The sequence below is a fragment of the Rana temporaria genome, chromosome 2, assembly GCF_905171775.1.
Source record: "Rana temporaria chromosome 2, aRanTem1.1, whole genome shotgun sequence".
In the NCBI taxonomy this organism is placed as follows: Eukaryota; Metazoa; Chordata; class Amphibia; order Anura; family Ranidae; genus Rana; species Rana temporaria.
In genome coordinates this window covers 217,138,380-217,155,474 of record NC_053490.1, presented here as the reverse complement: position 1 = coordinate 217,155,474, position 17,095 = coordinate 217,138,380, and the positions used below count along the sequence as shown (strand labels likewise).

At 43.4% G+C, this 17,095-nt stretch overlaps 1 protein-coding gene across 13 annotated transcripts in view; it reads left to right on the top strand.

Moving 5' to 3' along the window:
- Positions 1-17,095, top strand: part of MAP4K4 (mitogen-activated protein kinase kinase kinase kinase 4) — a 219,556-nt gene that overhangs the window by 99,971 nt on the left and 102,490 nt on the right. For all 13 annotated transcript variants that reach the window (XM_040336420.1, XM_040336422.1, XM_040336417.1 and 10 more), the window contains exon 3: positions 880-936. In XM_040336420.1, coding sequence (XP_040192354.1) covers positions 880-936 — 57 coding nt within the window. The remainder of the gene's footprint in view (positions 1-879; positions 937-17,095) is intronic.

Below are 17,095 nucleotides of genomic sequence, written 5' to 3'. Positions count from 1 at the left end.
CCTGTCAGGTTTTTATTGCTGGCTGGGCTCCATTTTAAAGATTTATTTTTAGGAATTCTGGGAAATCTGCAACAGCAGCTTGTACAGTCTACCCCTACTTTTATTCAGGCAAGCCCATTTTATTTTATACCTGGGATGCCAAGGCACAGCCCCCTCGCCGAAGAGTTGTGTTGCAGGGATCGCACCACATTCCTGTTCAAATCGCATACGATTCATTGCAGTGTGATTTAAGCCAAATAATTTAGTATGGGCTCAAACTGCACTGCAAAGGTATCCGTTTCATGTATCAAAGTATTTGTACAAGTACCCGTGCAACTCTAACCATAATGACTTTTTTTATTTTTCCCTCCCCACCCCCCTTCAGTATGGCAGTGGTCGAGGGTCTGCACCAATGCTCAGTACAACTTTCACCAGTTTTATATTTATTTATTTTTAGTTCGCCTTTTTAATTGCAAAAAACAGGGTGGTCAGGTTTGTTTGGCTATAGGTCAATTTTACGTATTGCTGGAAAAAGTTAGGTGAGCAGGGGTATGTGAAATTGCAAAACGGTTTACATGTATGTATTTCAGCTGTGCATTTTACACTTGGCGAGAGTTTAGTGTAATGCTTGCTCTTTTTCATAGTAAGTGGTGTTTGCGCACTCTCAATTTTATATTTTAATTGCAAAGGGCAACTAAAGTAATGCAACCCCATGCAGACCTTAACAGATATTTTGTAGTACTTGGCTGTAATTTTCCCAGTTTGTGTTTTTTGTTTTTCTGGTCTACATGGAATATGCTGTATAGCAGTTAACTCTGTTGTGCAGAATATATTTTTATACGACATGCATTGGCTATATAAGAATACAACACTAATCTTTTCTCTTTCTACAATTTTCAGGGTCGACATGTCAAAACAGGCCAACTTGCAGCCATCAAGGTCATGGATGTTACAGAGGTAAGTGGTGTCGACTTCGCCATCATGTGTATTCCATGTTCTGTCCCATTTTGGTGTTGAAGATTCTTAAGACCCCTTATACACGAGGCACTTTGCAGGCGATATAACGCTAAAAATAGCGCCTGCAAAGCACCCTGAAAGAGCGGCTCCATTCACTCCAGTGTGAAAGCCTGAGGGTGCGCTGGCAGGATGTTAAAAAATGTCCTGCAAGCAGCATTTTTGGAGCACCACTCTTGCCCATTGAAATGAATTGGCACCGCGGCCGAATCGCCAGCAAAGTGCCAATTTGCGGGTGGCTTTAACCCTCTTTCATGGGTTAAAAGCTCCCCGCTAGCAGACGAATACCTCCAAAAATTACGGTAAAGCGTTGCTAAAAATAGCGGTGCTTTACCGCTGACGTCGTCCGCGCCCCAGTGTGAAAGCAGCCTAAAAACAGTGCAGAGTTTCATAGCATGCTTTGAAAATTGTCTCTCTTGTTTTTATTGTATTTGTTAATTGCCAAATATAGAAGTATCAGTGCATTTTTGTAATGAGATAATTCACTCTCCTTGGAATACACATTGGAACCAAAGGCAGACTTTATTTTTTATAATTTGTCCTTTTTTGTGTGTCCAGTTGGGGAGATTTCCCTTCACTTCCTATCCCATAGGTAAAACAAAGCGAGAGGAGAGCTAGTGTCTCAATTACGCAATGTCCCCCTCTAGTCCGGTTTTGATGAGCACTTAAAATTTGGGACTTTCTTGAAGGGTGGGAACTTTTTTTTTTTTAACCACTTGCCTACTAGGCACTTTTACCCCCTTCCTGCTCAGGCAAATTGTTTTTCAGCTTTTAGTGCTGTTGATTTGAATGACAATTGTGCAGTCATGCAACACTGTGACCAAACGAAAAAAGTTTTTTTTTTTTTTTTTTTTACACAAATGGAGTTTTCTTTTGGTGGTATTTAAAGTGGAAGTCCACCCTAACACTTAAATTCTCCCCTGCAATCATTGTGAGCGAAGTTCAGCCTTATGTCTCAAATCTCAAATGAAAACAGTTTTTTTACCTTTTTATTTATTTTGTAGTATTCAGTGCTGTCACATGACTTCAAAACTGTCCGTGTAGCTGGAAGTGCTCTGGGGTTTCAGTTCAGTCTACAATGACCATAGTACAGGCAACCACACTAAGGCTCTGTTTCCACTAGTGTGAGTTGTCACGCAACTTTGGACACATAAAGTTGCATGACAAGTTGCAGCCCATTGATTTCAATGGCACCTGTTTCCATCTACACGACTTTGAAAATCAGTGATTTTTGAAAAGGTTCCTGCAATGTTTTGATGTGACTTTGGTCATGAGTGTAAAGTTGGATCACTCTAAATCGTGCAACTTTCGGGTCGCAATAGTGGAAACGTAGACTAAAGGCTCATACACACGATGGGATTTTCCGCAGACAAAGCGTCGGACATTTGTCCAAAGGGCGTGTGCCTGGATTTTGTCTTTCATTCAAACGCCACGCAATTGTCAGCCAACAAACAAACGTAATGATGTACTAGACTTGCTACGTGGTTTTTAAGCTCTTGAGCGCCACCCTTTGGGCACCTTCTGCTAATGTTGTGTTTGGTGTGCATTGATTCCGAGCATGCGTGTTTGTACTTTGGACTTTTGTCTGACAGACTTGTGTACACACGATTGGAAAATCTGACAACAGACCTTTTCTGCGCGACAAATTTTAAAGCGTGCTATCCAACATGTCTGTGGAAAATCTGACAATTATCCGATGACGCGTACAAATGGTGGGATTTTCGGCCAACAGTCTGTCGACACACAATTCCCATCGGGAAAATCCGAAGCTTCAGGCTCCACTACTATGATTTGTCATGCGACTTGTGACACATAAAGTCACATGGCAAGTCACGGCCCATTTATTTCAATGGCACCCATTCCCATCTATGCGACTTTGAAAAGGTACCTGCAATGCTTTGATGCAACTTTGATCTGACTTTACACTCTCTGGATCAAAGTCGCACTCTAGCCTTGGGCTACGTATACACTTGTGCGACTTCAACGCTGTGCGATTTAGAGTGCAACTTTTAAGTTCAGCTTTGATCCAACTTTACACTCTGGATTAAAGTAATGCAGGCACCTTTTCAAAGTCACTGATTTTCAAGCAAAAATCTTCCAAGAAAAGTCTGACAGCAGTACGATCCAGAGAGTTTCTAACCCCTTTATTTCTAAAGTGATTGTAAAGCCACTTACTATGGGGGGGGGGGGTACCTGTGGGCTTGCTCCCCAGCTGGTTTGTGTGAGTATTGATGCACACAGCATGGCTCAGCCCCTTGGGCACAGCACTGGATCAAGATGGGACTCTGATAAGCATTTAGGCAGAAGAGGGGGTGATATAAGCACTGGGACATATAATTTTTTTTTTATTTTAAGCTAGGAAATGCATTGGGGTAAAAAATATGTTGCCTTTAGAACCACATTTAGCCTGGGCATCATCTACATGCATTGGATTTGTACTTCTGTGCTACTTTTTAGGTATATAATCCTTACGGTTTGTAGTTGAGAAAATGCATGTTTTCTCAAGGACTATCACCCCAACCCGGCCAATGACGACCACAGAGGGCATGTGTAACTACTCCCCTAGTGTTTAAACTGGCATCACTATTTTAACTTTTTATTTATTTTATTATATAATTGGTTAAAGGGTCACTAAAGGATATTTTTTTTTTTTTAGCTAAATGGCTTCCTTTACCTTACTGCAGTCCTGGTTTCATGTCCTCATTGTTAGTTTTTTGCTTTGATGTTGCTGTAATTCCTCTCTGTTCTGGACACTTCCTGGTTGTCTGTTTCCTGATCACCACAGTACTGGGAGATTTTTCTCTGTGGTGACTAATCAAGGAGGTGTGATTACTGTGTGTCAGCACCAATCCTGTTTCGTTTTACAAAGCATCACTGCCCTATTGGCTCTTTGTCTCTGTACATATGAGAACCAGGAAACAACAGCAAAAAGGAAACTAAACCGCAGGCACATTATATGATTGTTTTTTATCTATTTTTAATCTTTTTTTTTTTTAAAGGGAATCGGTTAACTATTATGTCTCTATACCCTGTAAACCAGGGATATGCAATTAGCGGACCTCCAGCTGTTGCAGAACTACAAGTCCCATCAGGCATAGCAAGACTGACAGCCACAAGCATGACACCCAGAGGCATGATGGGACTTGTAGTTTTGCAACAGCTGGAGGTCCGCTAATTGCTTATCCCTGCTGTAAACGGTCATATTCAGCTAAATTTTTTTTTCCTTTATTGACCCTTTAAGTTATGAGCATGCTGCTTGTTTTGCCCATTTCCCCAACATCCTTATATCAAAGCTTGCAGTCCGTTATATCTCCTGCTAAACAACGGCGTATGGAAACCTGTTTTTGCCACAGATCTGCCGCTGTCAAAATGCAGTAGGCACTCTGTTTGTTTATAGAATTTTAATTTAGGCATACAAATTGCAGGTAAAAAAACAAACTATAAATGTAACTTGTCTTGGCTTGTTTGCTTTCTCTGGTTTAAAGAGGAAGTAAACCCTGATGGGTTTACTTCCTCTTTGTTTCCCTGCAAAGGTAAAGCATAATGGGCTACTATGCATTGCATAGTAGCCCATTATGTGTCACTTACCTGCAGGAGAAGCCCGCGATGTCCCCGTCTTCCTCGCTAGTAGCGAGCATCCATCTTCACCCCTCTTCTTCCTGGGGGGCGCGAACTAAGGGGAGGGCTCTGTGACTGGCCGGAGTCGCAGGACGTCATGCGTGCGGGAGCCACCTTTTAACGGCATGACCCCATTCACAAAACGACATGCTCAGTGTACCTGTGCCGTTGTCTACCGTAGACAGCGGTGCTGTCATTTTTTGCAAATATCTCCTAAACTGTGTAGGTTTAGGAGATATTTGTTGCACCTACAGATGAGCCTTAATCTAGGCTTACCTGTAGGTATAAGTGGTCTGTAAGGGTTTACAACCACTTTAAAGGATTGGTGTAGTCTGACATATATAAAATATTATGCTTTTCATAGGAATAAGTTGTGCAAAGTATCAATTACAATAGGTAACTCCAGTGCTTGGATCACCAATGCCATGTAAAAATTCAGTAGGGGGTGAGTAGAGTACTAAAAATAAAATTTGTAAGAAGGAAGGTTTTTTATTAACAAATTACCATGATCGGTCTCTTGAGCAGTAAAGTTTTCATTCATTTACCGTTGCAATCTTGTATACATGGAGCTACATTTGCGCAGCTCAATGGGCAATTCCAGATTTTGCTGGAATTAATTAACTTCTGTGCACGTGCCAGTAAAGACCGCCAAAGATCCCACACCTAAAGGAAGTTAGGGAGAAGATGTTTGTGCCAGCAAGGGAGCTCTCAGATGTTGCACTGCTGTAGTGGAGGTAAGTATTTGAGGACTTTTGCTCTTAAAGCACTATTCAGCTCCAGCACGATGTTATACACAGTACTTGAGTGCAGTCAATTTACACAAGCCTATAGCAGACTTTCAACAAGCATCGAGTAATGCTTGTTTTAGGTGACAGCACTCCCATTAAGATCTGCTTTTAATGTTTCCATACTGGAACTGAGTTTTTCTTTAACCCTTTTACAAGAGCTGTAACTATACATCTAGGTATATATGTTTGGACACCATTTTAGTTTTTTTTTTTTCCAGGTTGTTACCAAAACATATTCAAGCTGTAGTTCTATAATGGATATGGGCTGAAAGTGCACACTCAGGTTTAATTTTAGGGTATGTACATTCAAATCGGAGGGGTTTAGGGAACTGCAGCTCTTAAGACTAACCATTCCCCTTTTTCAAGGGACCAAAAGTAATTGGACAATTTGAATCAGCATCTGTTTCATGGCCAAGTGTGGGCTACTCCTTTTTTTTCCTTCATCAATTAAGCACATAAAAGGTCTGGAGTTGATTTTAAATGTGGTATTTGCATTTAGAATCTATTGCTGTGAAGCTACATCATGTGTTCAAAGGAGCTGTCCATGCAAGTGAAACAGGCCATTGTAAGGCTTCAAAAATTAAACAAATTCATCAGAGATGGCAGCAACATTAGGAGTATCCAAATCAACAGTTTGGTACATTCTGAGGAAGGAACAACGCACCGCTGAACTCTGCAACATAAAAAGGCCTGGACATCCACAGAAGACAACAGTGGTGGATGATCGCAGGATCCTCTCTATGGTAAAGGAAAACCCATTCACAACATCCAGACAAGTAAAGGACAGTCTCCAGGAGGTGGGCGTATCATTGTCAAAGTCTACAATCGAGAGAAGACTTCACGTGAGAAAATACAGAGTTCACTACAGGCTTATAAATGGTTTGCACCTTGAAGAATGGCAAAAGCCAAATTAGGCTTTGCCAAAAAACATCTAAAAAGCCAGACCAGTTCTGGAAAAGCATTATTTAAACAGATGAAACTAAGATTAATCTGTACCAGAATCATGGGAAGAAAAAAGTGTGGCGAAGGCTTAGAACTGCTCCTGATCCAAAGCACACAACGTCATCTGTAAAACATGGTGTATGCAGTGTGATGGCATGGGTGTGCATGGATTCCAGTGGCACTGGGTCATTGGTGTTTTATGTGACAGAAGCAGCCAGATGAATTCTGCAGTGTTTAGAGATATACTGTCAGCCCAGATTCAGCCAAATGCAGCAAAGTGGATTGGATGGCGCTTCACATTACAGTTGGATAATGATCCAAAACGCACTGCAAAAGCAACCCAGGAGCTTTTGAAGGAAAAAAGTTGAAAATTCTGCAATGGCTGAGTCAATCACCTGATCTCGACCCAATTGAGCATGCATTTCACTTGCTGAAGGCAAAAGTAAAGGCAGAAAGAGCCACAAACACAACAAATAAAGACCGTTGCAGTTCGAGCCTGACAAAGCATCAGATACTAGGAAATCCAGTCTTTGGTAATGTCCATGGGTTCCAGACTTCAGGCAGTCATTGCCAGTAAAGGATTCTCAACAAAATATAAAAAAATTACCATTTTATTTATGGTCAAATTCATTTGTCCATTTACATTTGAGCCCCTGAAAATGGGGGGGGGGGGGGGGGGGGGGGCTGTGTATAAAAATTGTTGCAAATCCTAAAAATTTGTACTTGATATTTATGTTCAACACATCTAAAATGTAGTCAATCTTGTTTTTTTTTTTTCCTCTGGTAGGTTTATTTAAAAGATTGTTTTAGCATTGTTATCTTGGGGGAGAGGGAGTCTTATTTGCTTAAATTGCCGTATTCTGTTTTGCCAGCATTAGAACGTTTTCTGTGTGTTTTGGGATTGTTACCCAATCTGTCCTACAATGACCAGTTAAGATAACTGTTGTCTCATTTTACAGTTGCAAGAAAAATGTGAACCCCTTGAAATTAACTGACTTGCTGCAGTAGGCATCAATCAGTTGACAAATTTGTCTATAAATGGAGACTGTTGAGTTCTGTGGCTACTCTTTGTAGAAGTAGGCGACCAGCCAAGACTCCTCCCAAGGCACAATGCAGAATCCACCATAAGGTAAAGAAGAACCCAGGAAGAACAGCTAAAGGCTTGAAAACCTTACCGGAACTGCTCACACCCCCCCCCCCCCCCCCAAAAAAAAATATTGCTGCATGCCCTGAAGCTTGCCAAAGAGCACATGGGGAAAGTCCCCAGTGCTACTGGGAAAATGTTTGTGGACTGATGAAACGGAAGTTGAATTGTTGGGGAAGAACACTCTGCACTATAAAGGGCACAGCTTGCCAACATCAATGCACCATCCCAGTGGTGAAGTATGGTGGGGAACATAATGATTTGGACTTGCTGCACTGCCTCAGGGCATGGACCTCTTCACCTCATCAAGTTCACCAAAATATCCAACATAATATCAGGGTGGCTGTCTGTCAGATAACGTTGTGATGATGCAGCAGGGCAATAACTATAAGCATCAAAGTAAGTCCACCACAGACTGGCTTTGGAAAAGAAAATGTGCCTTTTTGGAGTGTCCCAGTCAGAGTACAAACCTTGGCCCCATAGAGCTGCTGTGAAATGACCTTGAGAGCTGTTCACACCAGGCATCCTACAAATGTGTCTGAGCAGAAGTACTGTTGTAAAGGGGAATGGTCAAAGAGTTGTTCTGAACATTCTACAGATCTGATCCAAATGTACCCATGTGCCCTCCCCCAAACACCCAGGGGCCTTTGCCTTCTCCAAATGGCCACCCAGGGGCTTTCGCCTTCTTTTTCTCGAAATGGCCACCCAGGGCCACTCTCCCCCTTTCCTAAGTGGATACCACAAGTATGTGACCAGGCTGCAGAGTGGCCAGTCGGGGTGGGGGTACGCGGGACAAAGTTACCTGCATGTTTCCAAGCCAGGGCAGAGATTTTCTCCTGGGAGAAGGTGTACTGTGCACTCATCGGCCACTGTCGCCTGAGCAAAGGCAGCAGGATCCAACAGCTTCCCCCCCACGCTACGCCACTGCCAAAGTGTCCGCCCCGCGGCCCCCTCACCTGGCTCTGCAGCTCTCCTCTGGGCTAGCCTCGTCGTCCGCCACCTTCTGGCAGGGAACACTTCTGGGACCAATGTACTGGTGGCTCTTCTCTCCTCCCCGGATCTCCATGCTCCACATGCCTGGCTGCTGCCACTTTCATCTGCTGCAGTGCCAGCACAGGCAGGCTGACCCACCCTTCAGCTCTGGCCCTCCCTGTTCCCACCAAGATGTGCACACAGCGTGGCTTCTCACAGCCGGTAATATGAATGTGACAAGGGGGATGAGCCACGCGGACGTCAGCGCACATCGTGATTCAACTGTTATTTGCATCAATGCAGAATCGAGCAAGGCTAAATAGCGATGCATCGATTCGGCAATTTTTATATTCACCACACCTAATGCATAATAGTGCTATTTCCAGAGTAGGTGTCAAGGACTCCTTGTAAAGGCTAATGGGTTATATTTAAATATCATCTAAACTGTTCTACCATTAGAAACTGTAGTAGTTTTTTATTTTGGCCAGTTTGAGTTGTTCTGAGTGCTACACTGAGGAAATGAGGTCTTATGTTGCCAGGTGTTTACACATGTAGGAAAGTCTCTGTCCAGGGTTCCTGTTTCCTGTAAGTTTGAGTGAAGTTGTCATCTGTTGATCTAAGGCTTTTGTTTCTACGGCTCAGCTTTAGCTGACTTTTTTTCTTTTGCCTAAGGGTTTTTTATTGCAAATTACAGATCTTAAAATAGGACTACAGTCACTGGGTGAAAAGTGGTCACTTTACAAAAGGAACCATTAGGGCTCATGCACACTGCAAAAAAAAAAAACCTATTGTGAACTTTAGGATTAAACCCTTTGTTTTTGGGTATAGGTTAAAAAGGAGTCGGGCCACTACAAGGCCTACGCTACATTATTGGTGAAATTGTTTTCATTATCCCGCCATCAAAACTTTGGCTTTTTGCTTACTAAAATTCTGTTGCTTCCATCTGCTGAAGTGTTACAGAAAGCCACAGACAAAGTCGCTTGATATGTAGGTATGTTTTCACAGCTGTATCTTTATAGGATTTTTTATTTTTTATCTCTATAATGTCTATTGTCTGTGGTTAGAATCCATCTGAATAGCTCTGCACATTCCATGTGCATTCCAAGCTTATTGCTGATAACCACATTTCTTGAATTTCTGCTATGTGAGGCTTTGGTTTCTTCTGAACAATGCAGGGAGGCATAATGTATAGCAAGGCCAGCCTAAGACGTTAAAGAGCTTTTAGGATATGCAAACACTCTGGCCATCCTCTCAGGTGTCTTTTTACTGGTGGGTCTATAAATGTGCCCACTTGTTTTGTAGCTAATAAAAACCTCCTGCAGCACTTTTGTAATTGTGGCCTCTAACAGGAATTATCCATATTTTCCAAGGACTTGTTAGTCACGGGTGTCTTCTTTTTTTTTTTTTTTTTTTATGTCTGAGTACGGGGAGGAGACGAGGGGAGCAGGTAAACATTGCAAGCTTTAGCTTTTCATGGCAGTCAAACTTAGCCCAGGGTGTTTTTTTCTGAAGGTGCCGTCAGAAACCATTAATCAGACCGAGACAGAAGTACAGTTAAATCACACTTGTTTAATAATAAAAATAAAAATGTAAGGATAGTCAAAACATAGCCGGAGTTCAGTAACCGCATCGGGTAGTCGGCCAAGCCAATGTCCAAGAGCCAGCCAGCAGGATCTGTAGCCAGAGGGAACGTCGGTCAAGCAGGTTTTCAACAGGAAAGCAGGAGAAAGTCTCTTGTGATGTTAACACAGGCGAAGGCAAAGAGCAAATGAACTGGAAGGCTTTAGGCCCCTTTCACATGTGCGGACCGTATGTCCACATTTTCATCCATCCGTTGCGGATGAAAATGGGTCATGCATTGGTCCCTATGTGATTGCGGGTGTCAGCAGATGACCATCCGCTGACACTTGTAATCACCCGCCTCCGCAATGATCCGATTTTTCGGACGGAAGAAAATCCTATTTTTCTTCCGTCCGGCGGATCGGATGAACACGGACATACAGTCCGTGTTCATCCGATCCCCCATAGGGGAGAGCGGAAGAAAGACAGGGCGGTCCCTGCACAGTGTGCGGGGACCGCCCTGTCAGCCGATGGCTCAGCAGGGATTTTACGGAGGATCCCCGCTGAGCAAAGCGGACACACGGAGGCGGATCATTACTGATTCGCCCGTGTGAAAGGGCCCTTAAGAGTAGACAGAGCTGACGAGCAGGATCATCAACAGGTGGATCACTGTGGAGAGATGGGAGCTGGCAATTGGCTGACAGCTGAGCTGCCAGCACACAGAAGCTGCCAGCCCAGCCCTGACAGGTGCCCAACGACTAAACCTTGTCAGACAATTTACCTTATTTATCGGCGTATAACACACACCCTAACTTTAAGAGGGAAGTTTCAGGAAAAAAACTTTGCACAGCCCCCTGCGTATAACACGCAGGCATAGTTTACCCTCTATTTTCAGGGTAAAAAAGTGAGTGTTATACGCCAATAAATACATTACTTTCAAATATCCTCTGTTTATTGGTACCACCTTAACATTTTACAATCGTGCTTTTGAGTAAAACATTGGGGTTGATTTCAAAACCTGGAGAATGCAAAATCTTGTGCAGCGGTACATGGTAGACAATCAGCTTCTAACTTCAGCTTGTTCAAAAAAACTCAAAGCTGATTGGATACTATGCAGAGCTGCACCAGATTTTGCGCACTCCAGTTTCAGTAAATCAACCCCTTTGTGTTGCAGACACTCGGTGCAAGTAATGTGATGCTGAAGAAAGCTTTGTCCCATTTACCGTCCTGATCTTATCCTTAACCTTAATTGAGCTTTTTAAACATTGAGTCAGACGAATACCAAAAGAACAACTCATCCTCCCTATGCCCTTAAGTCACCTCTCTGAACAAGATCTGCATTGTTAACATCACTTTTTCTATTTCAGTTTGGGATTGTGGAAAACTTGTGCCCTGTTTGGCCTTTAGCAGACCCATGTGCTGCTTATTTGGAAGAATAATTTTTTTTCTTTCTGCATGTTTTCTGTGTAATAAGTAAGCAGGGTGGCACATGGGAATTGAGCAGTTGAGAACATATGTAGACTTCTACTACAAGATTAATGAGCAAAGCCGCAATGAAGTCACATGGCCTGTGAATTATATTCTGCTTGACAACATGCTCCTATCAGCCAAACACTGTTGATCCTTGAATGACATCATCTTCCTCAAATAAGTGGTTGGTTAGGAATGAATAACGATGCAAATGCTTTTCTTCTTAAGATGTCATGGAATTTGTAGTTTTTCCCCTGGATGTGTGAAATATTGGGAATTAATTAGCGGCTTGTGCATGCTTTATCCTAACAAACTATAACCTGTTTTGGCACTGGTAACACTTCAGTTGTGTCGAGAGAACTTAAGCTAGGTACTTAACAAAAATGTAATTGTTCAAAACTGATCACCAATTGGGAGCAAGAAAATCCAAATTTACTCCTACCCCACTGCTGACCTTGTTCAGTAGAAGAATAGAGCTGTTGGCCCTTGCTTGATTCACCGTATATATTACTATGGAGAATAACATGAGGGGTGAATGATACCAATGACATTTCAGATTAGCAAAGCCCATCTAGGTCTTCCATTTCTGCCGCATAGAATACATCTTTCTGGATAACTCTGTACTTTGTATATTTATGCTGTCCCATTTGAATAGGATAACTGCAAAGCCACTTTTTTTTTTTTGCCACAACTTTGTCATGTTGCATTCCAGGGAGGACTTTGTATTTGACTAGTCCTAAGGCTGCATAGCTAACATTTTAACACTATCTACTTGTGGATTCTTTCTGTATCCATAACGTGCTTAAGCATGGATAGCAAGCACATATTTGCTAGTGATGGAGCAAAAAAAAAAAAAAAATCTCCCACCCCCCCCACTGTAATATCCACATTCCCCCCCACTGTAATATCCACCCCCCCACTGCAGTGGCGTCACTACGGTTGGTGTCACCCGGTGCCAAAAAATTTTTTTGTCACCCCCCCCCCCAACCCACTCGGTACAGACACCCCCCAGTAGTGCAGACTTCAGACCGTAACCCCCCAATAGTGCAGACCTCAAACAGTAACCCCTCAGTGCAGACCTCAGACATCGGTGCGTGTGTCCCTCGAGCGCGGGCTCCTCCTCCTCTGTGGTTGTAAACGGAGAGGAGGGCTGCCGCCGGGTGTACCAAGATGGCTACGGCTTTTGCCTTTACACAAACTTTAATGACACCCCAATCTCTGTAGGGTTCATTATTGAGATGGCCCACCCTTTGCAGTTATAACAACTTAAACTGTTCTGGGAAGGCTGTCCACGAGGTTTAGGAGTTTGTCTATGGGAATGTTTGACCATTCTTCCAGAAGCGCATTTGTGAGGTCGTCGGGCACTGATGTTAGATGAAATTCATCCCAAAGGTGTTTGATCGGGTTGAGGCTCTGTGAAGGCCAGTCAAGTTCCTCTACTCCAAACTCGCTCATCCATGTCTTTATGGACCTTGCTTTGTGCACTGGTCCAAATCATTTGGTGATGGGGGGATTATGGTGTGGGGTTGTATTTCAGGGGATGGGCTTGGTTTCAGTGAAGGGAACTCTTATGGCGTCAGCATGCCAAGACATTTTGGACAAATTCCTGCTCCCAACTTTGTGGGAACAGTTTAGGGATGGCCCTTTCCTGGTCCAACATGACTGCACACCAGTGCACAAAGCAAGATCCATTTAGACCTAGAATGAGCAAGTTTTATGAAATGGAAATTAAGTTGACCACCAAAGAACATTTTTTACAGACAACCTGAAATATGACAATCCTAATAAACAAGAAGACTATCCGTATTTGATTGTTCTAAACAAACTGTAATTGACCATACCTCTAATAAGTAATCGGCTTTACAAGTAAAAGAAAAACCTTGTGACCGAATGTGGGCATGATTATAAAGGACCTGGGCCACCTTGGCATGCTTTTGGAAAATAAGTTTTGCAGGTGGGCAAGGCCAGATTGCGCCTAACAGTTGCAGTGGCCTAAATTTGATTAAGAGAACCTGTGCCTAATTACTGTATCTACTGTACACATGCAGGAGACGTACCCAATAAATCCTAATTGGGCTGAGTTCACACTGGCATTAAGTGCAGGAGTTTGAGAGGTGTTAACATCGCCCCTCAAATGCCTATGCACATGATTTATTAGACGGCATTGGAGCACTATGTAATTGAGTGCTGTTCACACTAAGTGTTGGCTTTGCTTTGAAATGTAACCTTCATGTCGAGTCAGGAGGCGTTTGAAGCCTTAACGCATTCCAATCAAGTCTATGGAAACGTTCTGCAAACACTATGACAGCGGTGCAGTTGTGACACTCTAAAAATGAGTTTTTCTGTCACTTTTCATTGTGGAGCAGTTTTAACGCTCATCAAACGCTACAAAACCACACATAGGGCGTTTTAGGGATCATTTTTAAGGCTTGTAATATGCCCCATTGGAAAGCTCATTGACGCCTGTCTTAGGCCTATACTAACGCTTTACAAACTCTCTATAGGAGCATTTGAGCGTCAGAAATTTAGTGAACGCGCCTTTATTGTGCCACTGGTGAATGCCTTAGACATATATAAACCTTAGGACAAAGGATTATTAAAAAAAAAGCAAAAAAAAAAAAAACACTTTTCTATTACCTATGCTTTTCTGCACACAAAAATATATATCACTTTGAGCAAATCGTAAGAAAAATAAAAAACCTTTAAAGTGGAGTTTCCATCCAAAAACTTTTTCTTTATAGTGCACATTATACCAAAAAAAAAAAATTGTTTTACTCGCCTGGAAGTGCCTGTTGCTATGCGGTCCTGCGAAATCTGCCTTCGGATTCACCTAGGATCCTGACGTTGGCTCCTCAGAACGCTAATGCTCCTGGGAAATTAGTAATTTCCCAGGATGCAGTGTGCTTCCCCTAGGGCTATTGCAGGACTTCAAGACAGGAACACTGTTTGTGTTTTCATCGTTGCCATCACAACGAGGCAGGCATTTCCGACGTCGCCGCCCGTTGCGATGGCAACCCGAGATGTTTACGCCGCTGTGTTGTGCTTACACTGCCCATGCGCGAGATTGGGGCGGGACGGGCAGTGCATGATGGTCAACGCTGGTCAGCGGTAATCAGGAAGTACCGTAAGTGCTTGTGGCCTTCACATGCCCACAAGCAAAATGACAACTTCAGCAACAATTTTATATGAGTCACTTTACTGAAAAACTCGGGCGATCTGCTGCGATTTTGGACACAGTAAGTCTAATTGTTATATGTTATTTATTATATCTCTGTAAGGAAGACCGATCACTTATATCACTATATCTCAGGGGCAATCGCCTTATCTGTAGTTCTCTGTAGACAGCCTATAGTGGGTGCTGCTGCTGGGCCCCCTCCCCACAGCTCTGCTTTCTGCACAAATTGTGTATCGCCCCTACATTTATAAAGTAATATCTGGATTTGCAAAGGCATTTGGTGCTTACAAATTGTATTTCTATCCCTTGTGACTACTGAATATATTTTCTATTCCTGGAGTTCAGCTTTAAAACCAGCAGTTGTTGGTGAATGTAAAGTACAACATAATGTATAGAGTGGAAGGGGTAGAAGTGAGTAACGCACAACACGGCATAGAGTGCCAGAATCCTTATGGGAGAGAGAACAGTGAGAATGCAAGGAAGCTGACGATAGGAAGGAGGAGAGAGAGGTAAATGGGGAAGGGGTGTGTATGTGTGTGTGTGTGTGTGTCAGTGTATAGAACATTCATTTACACCCCCTAGGGCCAAACCTGGTTTCCCCAAGGGTCAGGTACTGACCATCACAGAATTGAGCAGCAGCATCTAGTACTGTACTCTCTGGCACCTGCATGCCCATGCATTAGATCTGCTCTTTGGATCCTGGGTGTTGGAGCGTGGGTAGACACAGGAGTTGGACAGGCGCCGGAGCAGATACAATTCTGTCCCCTTCCTGCAGAGGTGAAGGGTGACTGGAGATTTCTCGGAACTGAGAAGAGGGTTTATCCACCGCTACCCAGAAAAAAACATATGTTTTTACAAATGGTTGCAACCTTGGCGCACATGTTGTTGCATGTAACAGTATCACTTGACAGATTGTGCAATGTATTACATGTTCCTGCATTGTGCAGATGTGAATTGGTGATAGAGAGGACACCTGGGACTCTTGCCATGAAACTTTTCTAGCCCAGCTGTCTGATGCAACTGGCAGGGTAAAAGACAAATTACACAACATTGTTTATTTATTTATTTATTTATTTATTAAAATTCTTAAAAGTACAAAAAGTACAAAACGCAGTCAGTTACCCGTAGGCCTCGATGCGCCGAGAACAACAATACAGCAACAACCAAAAAAAAAAACACACACAGGCAGCGGAACAGATCAAATTTAAAATAGTAGCAGATCAAAGAACTATAAAAACCTATGTAATTCCATAGGCTAGACTGAAAAGCTCAGTTTTTAAAAGTTTCCTGAACTTAAAAAGATCATTCTCAAGCCTTAATTTTAGAGGCAGGGAGTTCCAAAACTGTGCTCCCTGGACCGCACTCGTCCTCCCTCCGCATTTTTTCTTACGAAATTTAGGAATCACCAAAGTTTCCAAATTAGCCGACCTTAAGGTACGGTTGGGCACATACTTGGTGAATTTTTCCTGCAGGTACACTGGCCCCTTGCCATGGGTAGCCCTATGCACCATGCATCCAGTCTTAAACAGAACCCGTTCCTTCACGGGTAGCCAATGCAGGGCTCTCAGCGATGGCGTGATGTGGTCACGACGACCAACACCCGTGAGTAGCCTCGCAGCGGCATTCTGAATAAGCTATAATTTGTGCATGATGTTATTAGGTTTATAGCCTACTTGAAATAAATGATCATGTTTCTGTGTCTGTTTTGGTGTGGACTGCCCATAAAATAAAGACTTCTGTGCGGACAAACGTCATATTCAATAAATGATTCCGTGTCCGTTCTTTTAGCTTAGAAGAGTTGGGCTGCGTTCACACTGGTATGACACGACAGTCGTACGACTGTGGATCCCACTTTGCTCTGTGACTTGAAGTCTGACATCCATCTGACTTCAATGAACGGGGATTCGACTTTTATCCCGACAATACCAGGCACTGTCTGGAATGAATATTTAGGGGAAATTCCACACCAAATAAAAAAAAAGGCATGGGTTCCCCCCCCCCCCCCCCCCAAAATCCATACCAGGCCCTTTTCCGAGCACACATCCTGTCAGGTCAGCAGAAGGGGGTGGGGACAAGCGAGGCCCCCCTCCAGAACTATACCAGGCCGCATGCCCTCAACCAACCGGGGGGGGGGGGGGTTGCCCCCCCCCCCCCAAAGCACCTTGCCACATGTTGATGGGGACAAGGGCCTCTTCCCGACAACCCTGGCCATTGGATTCAGGGTCTGCCCCCAGATCCTGCCCCCTCCACCCTATGTGTATGGGTATCGGGTGCATTGGACCCCTACCCATTCACCTAAAAAAAAAAAATGTCAAAACACAGTACACAGACTCCAAAAGCTCTGAGTCCAGACACAGATAGGGCACTAATAATTTCCAGACGGATGCCGTCGGTGGCAGGCCAGCCTCTCCATTTGGTAAACCTTTACATTCT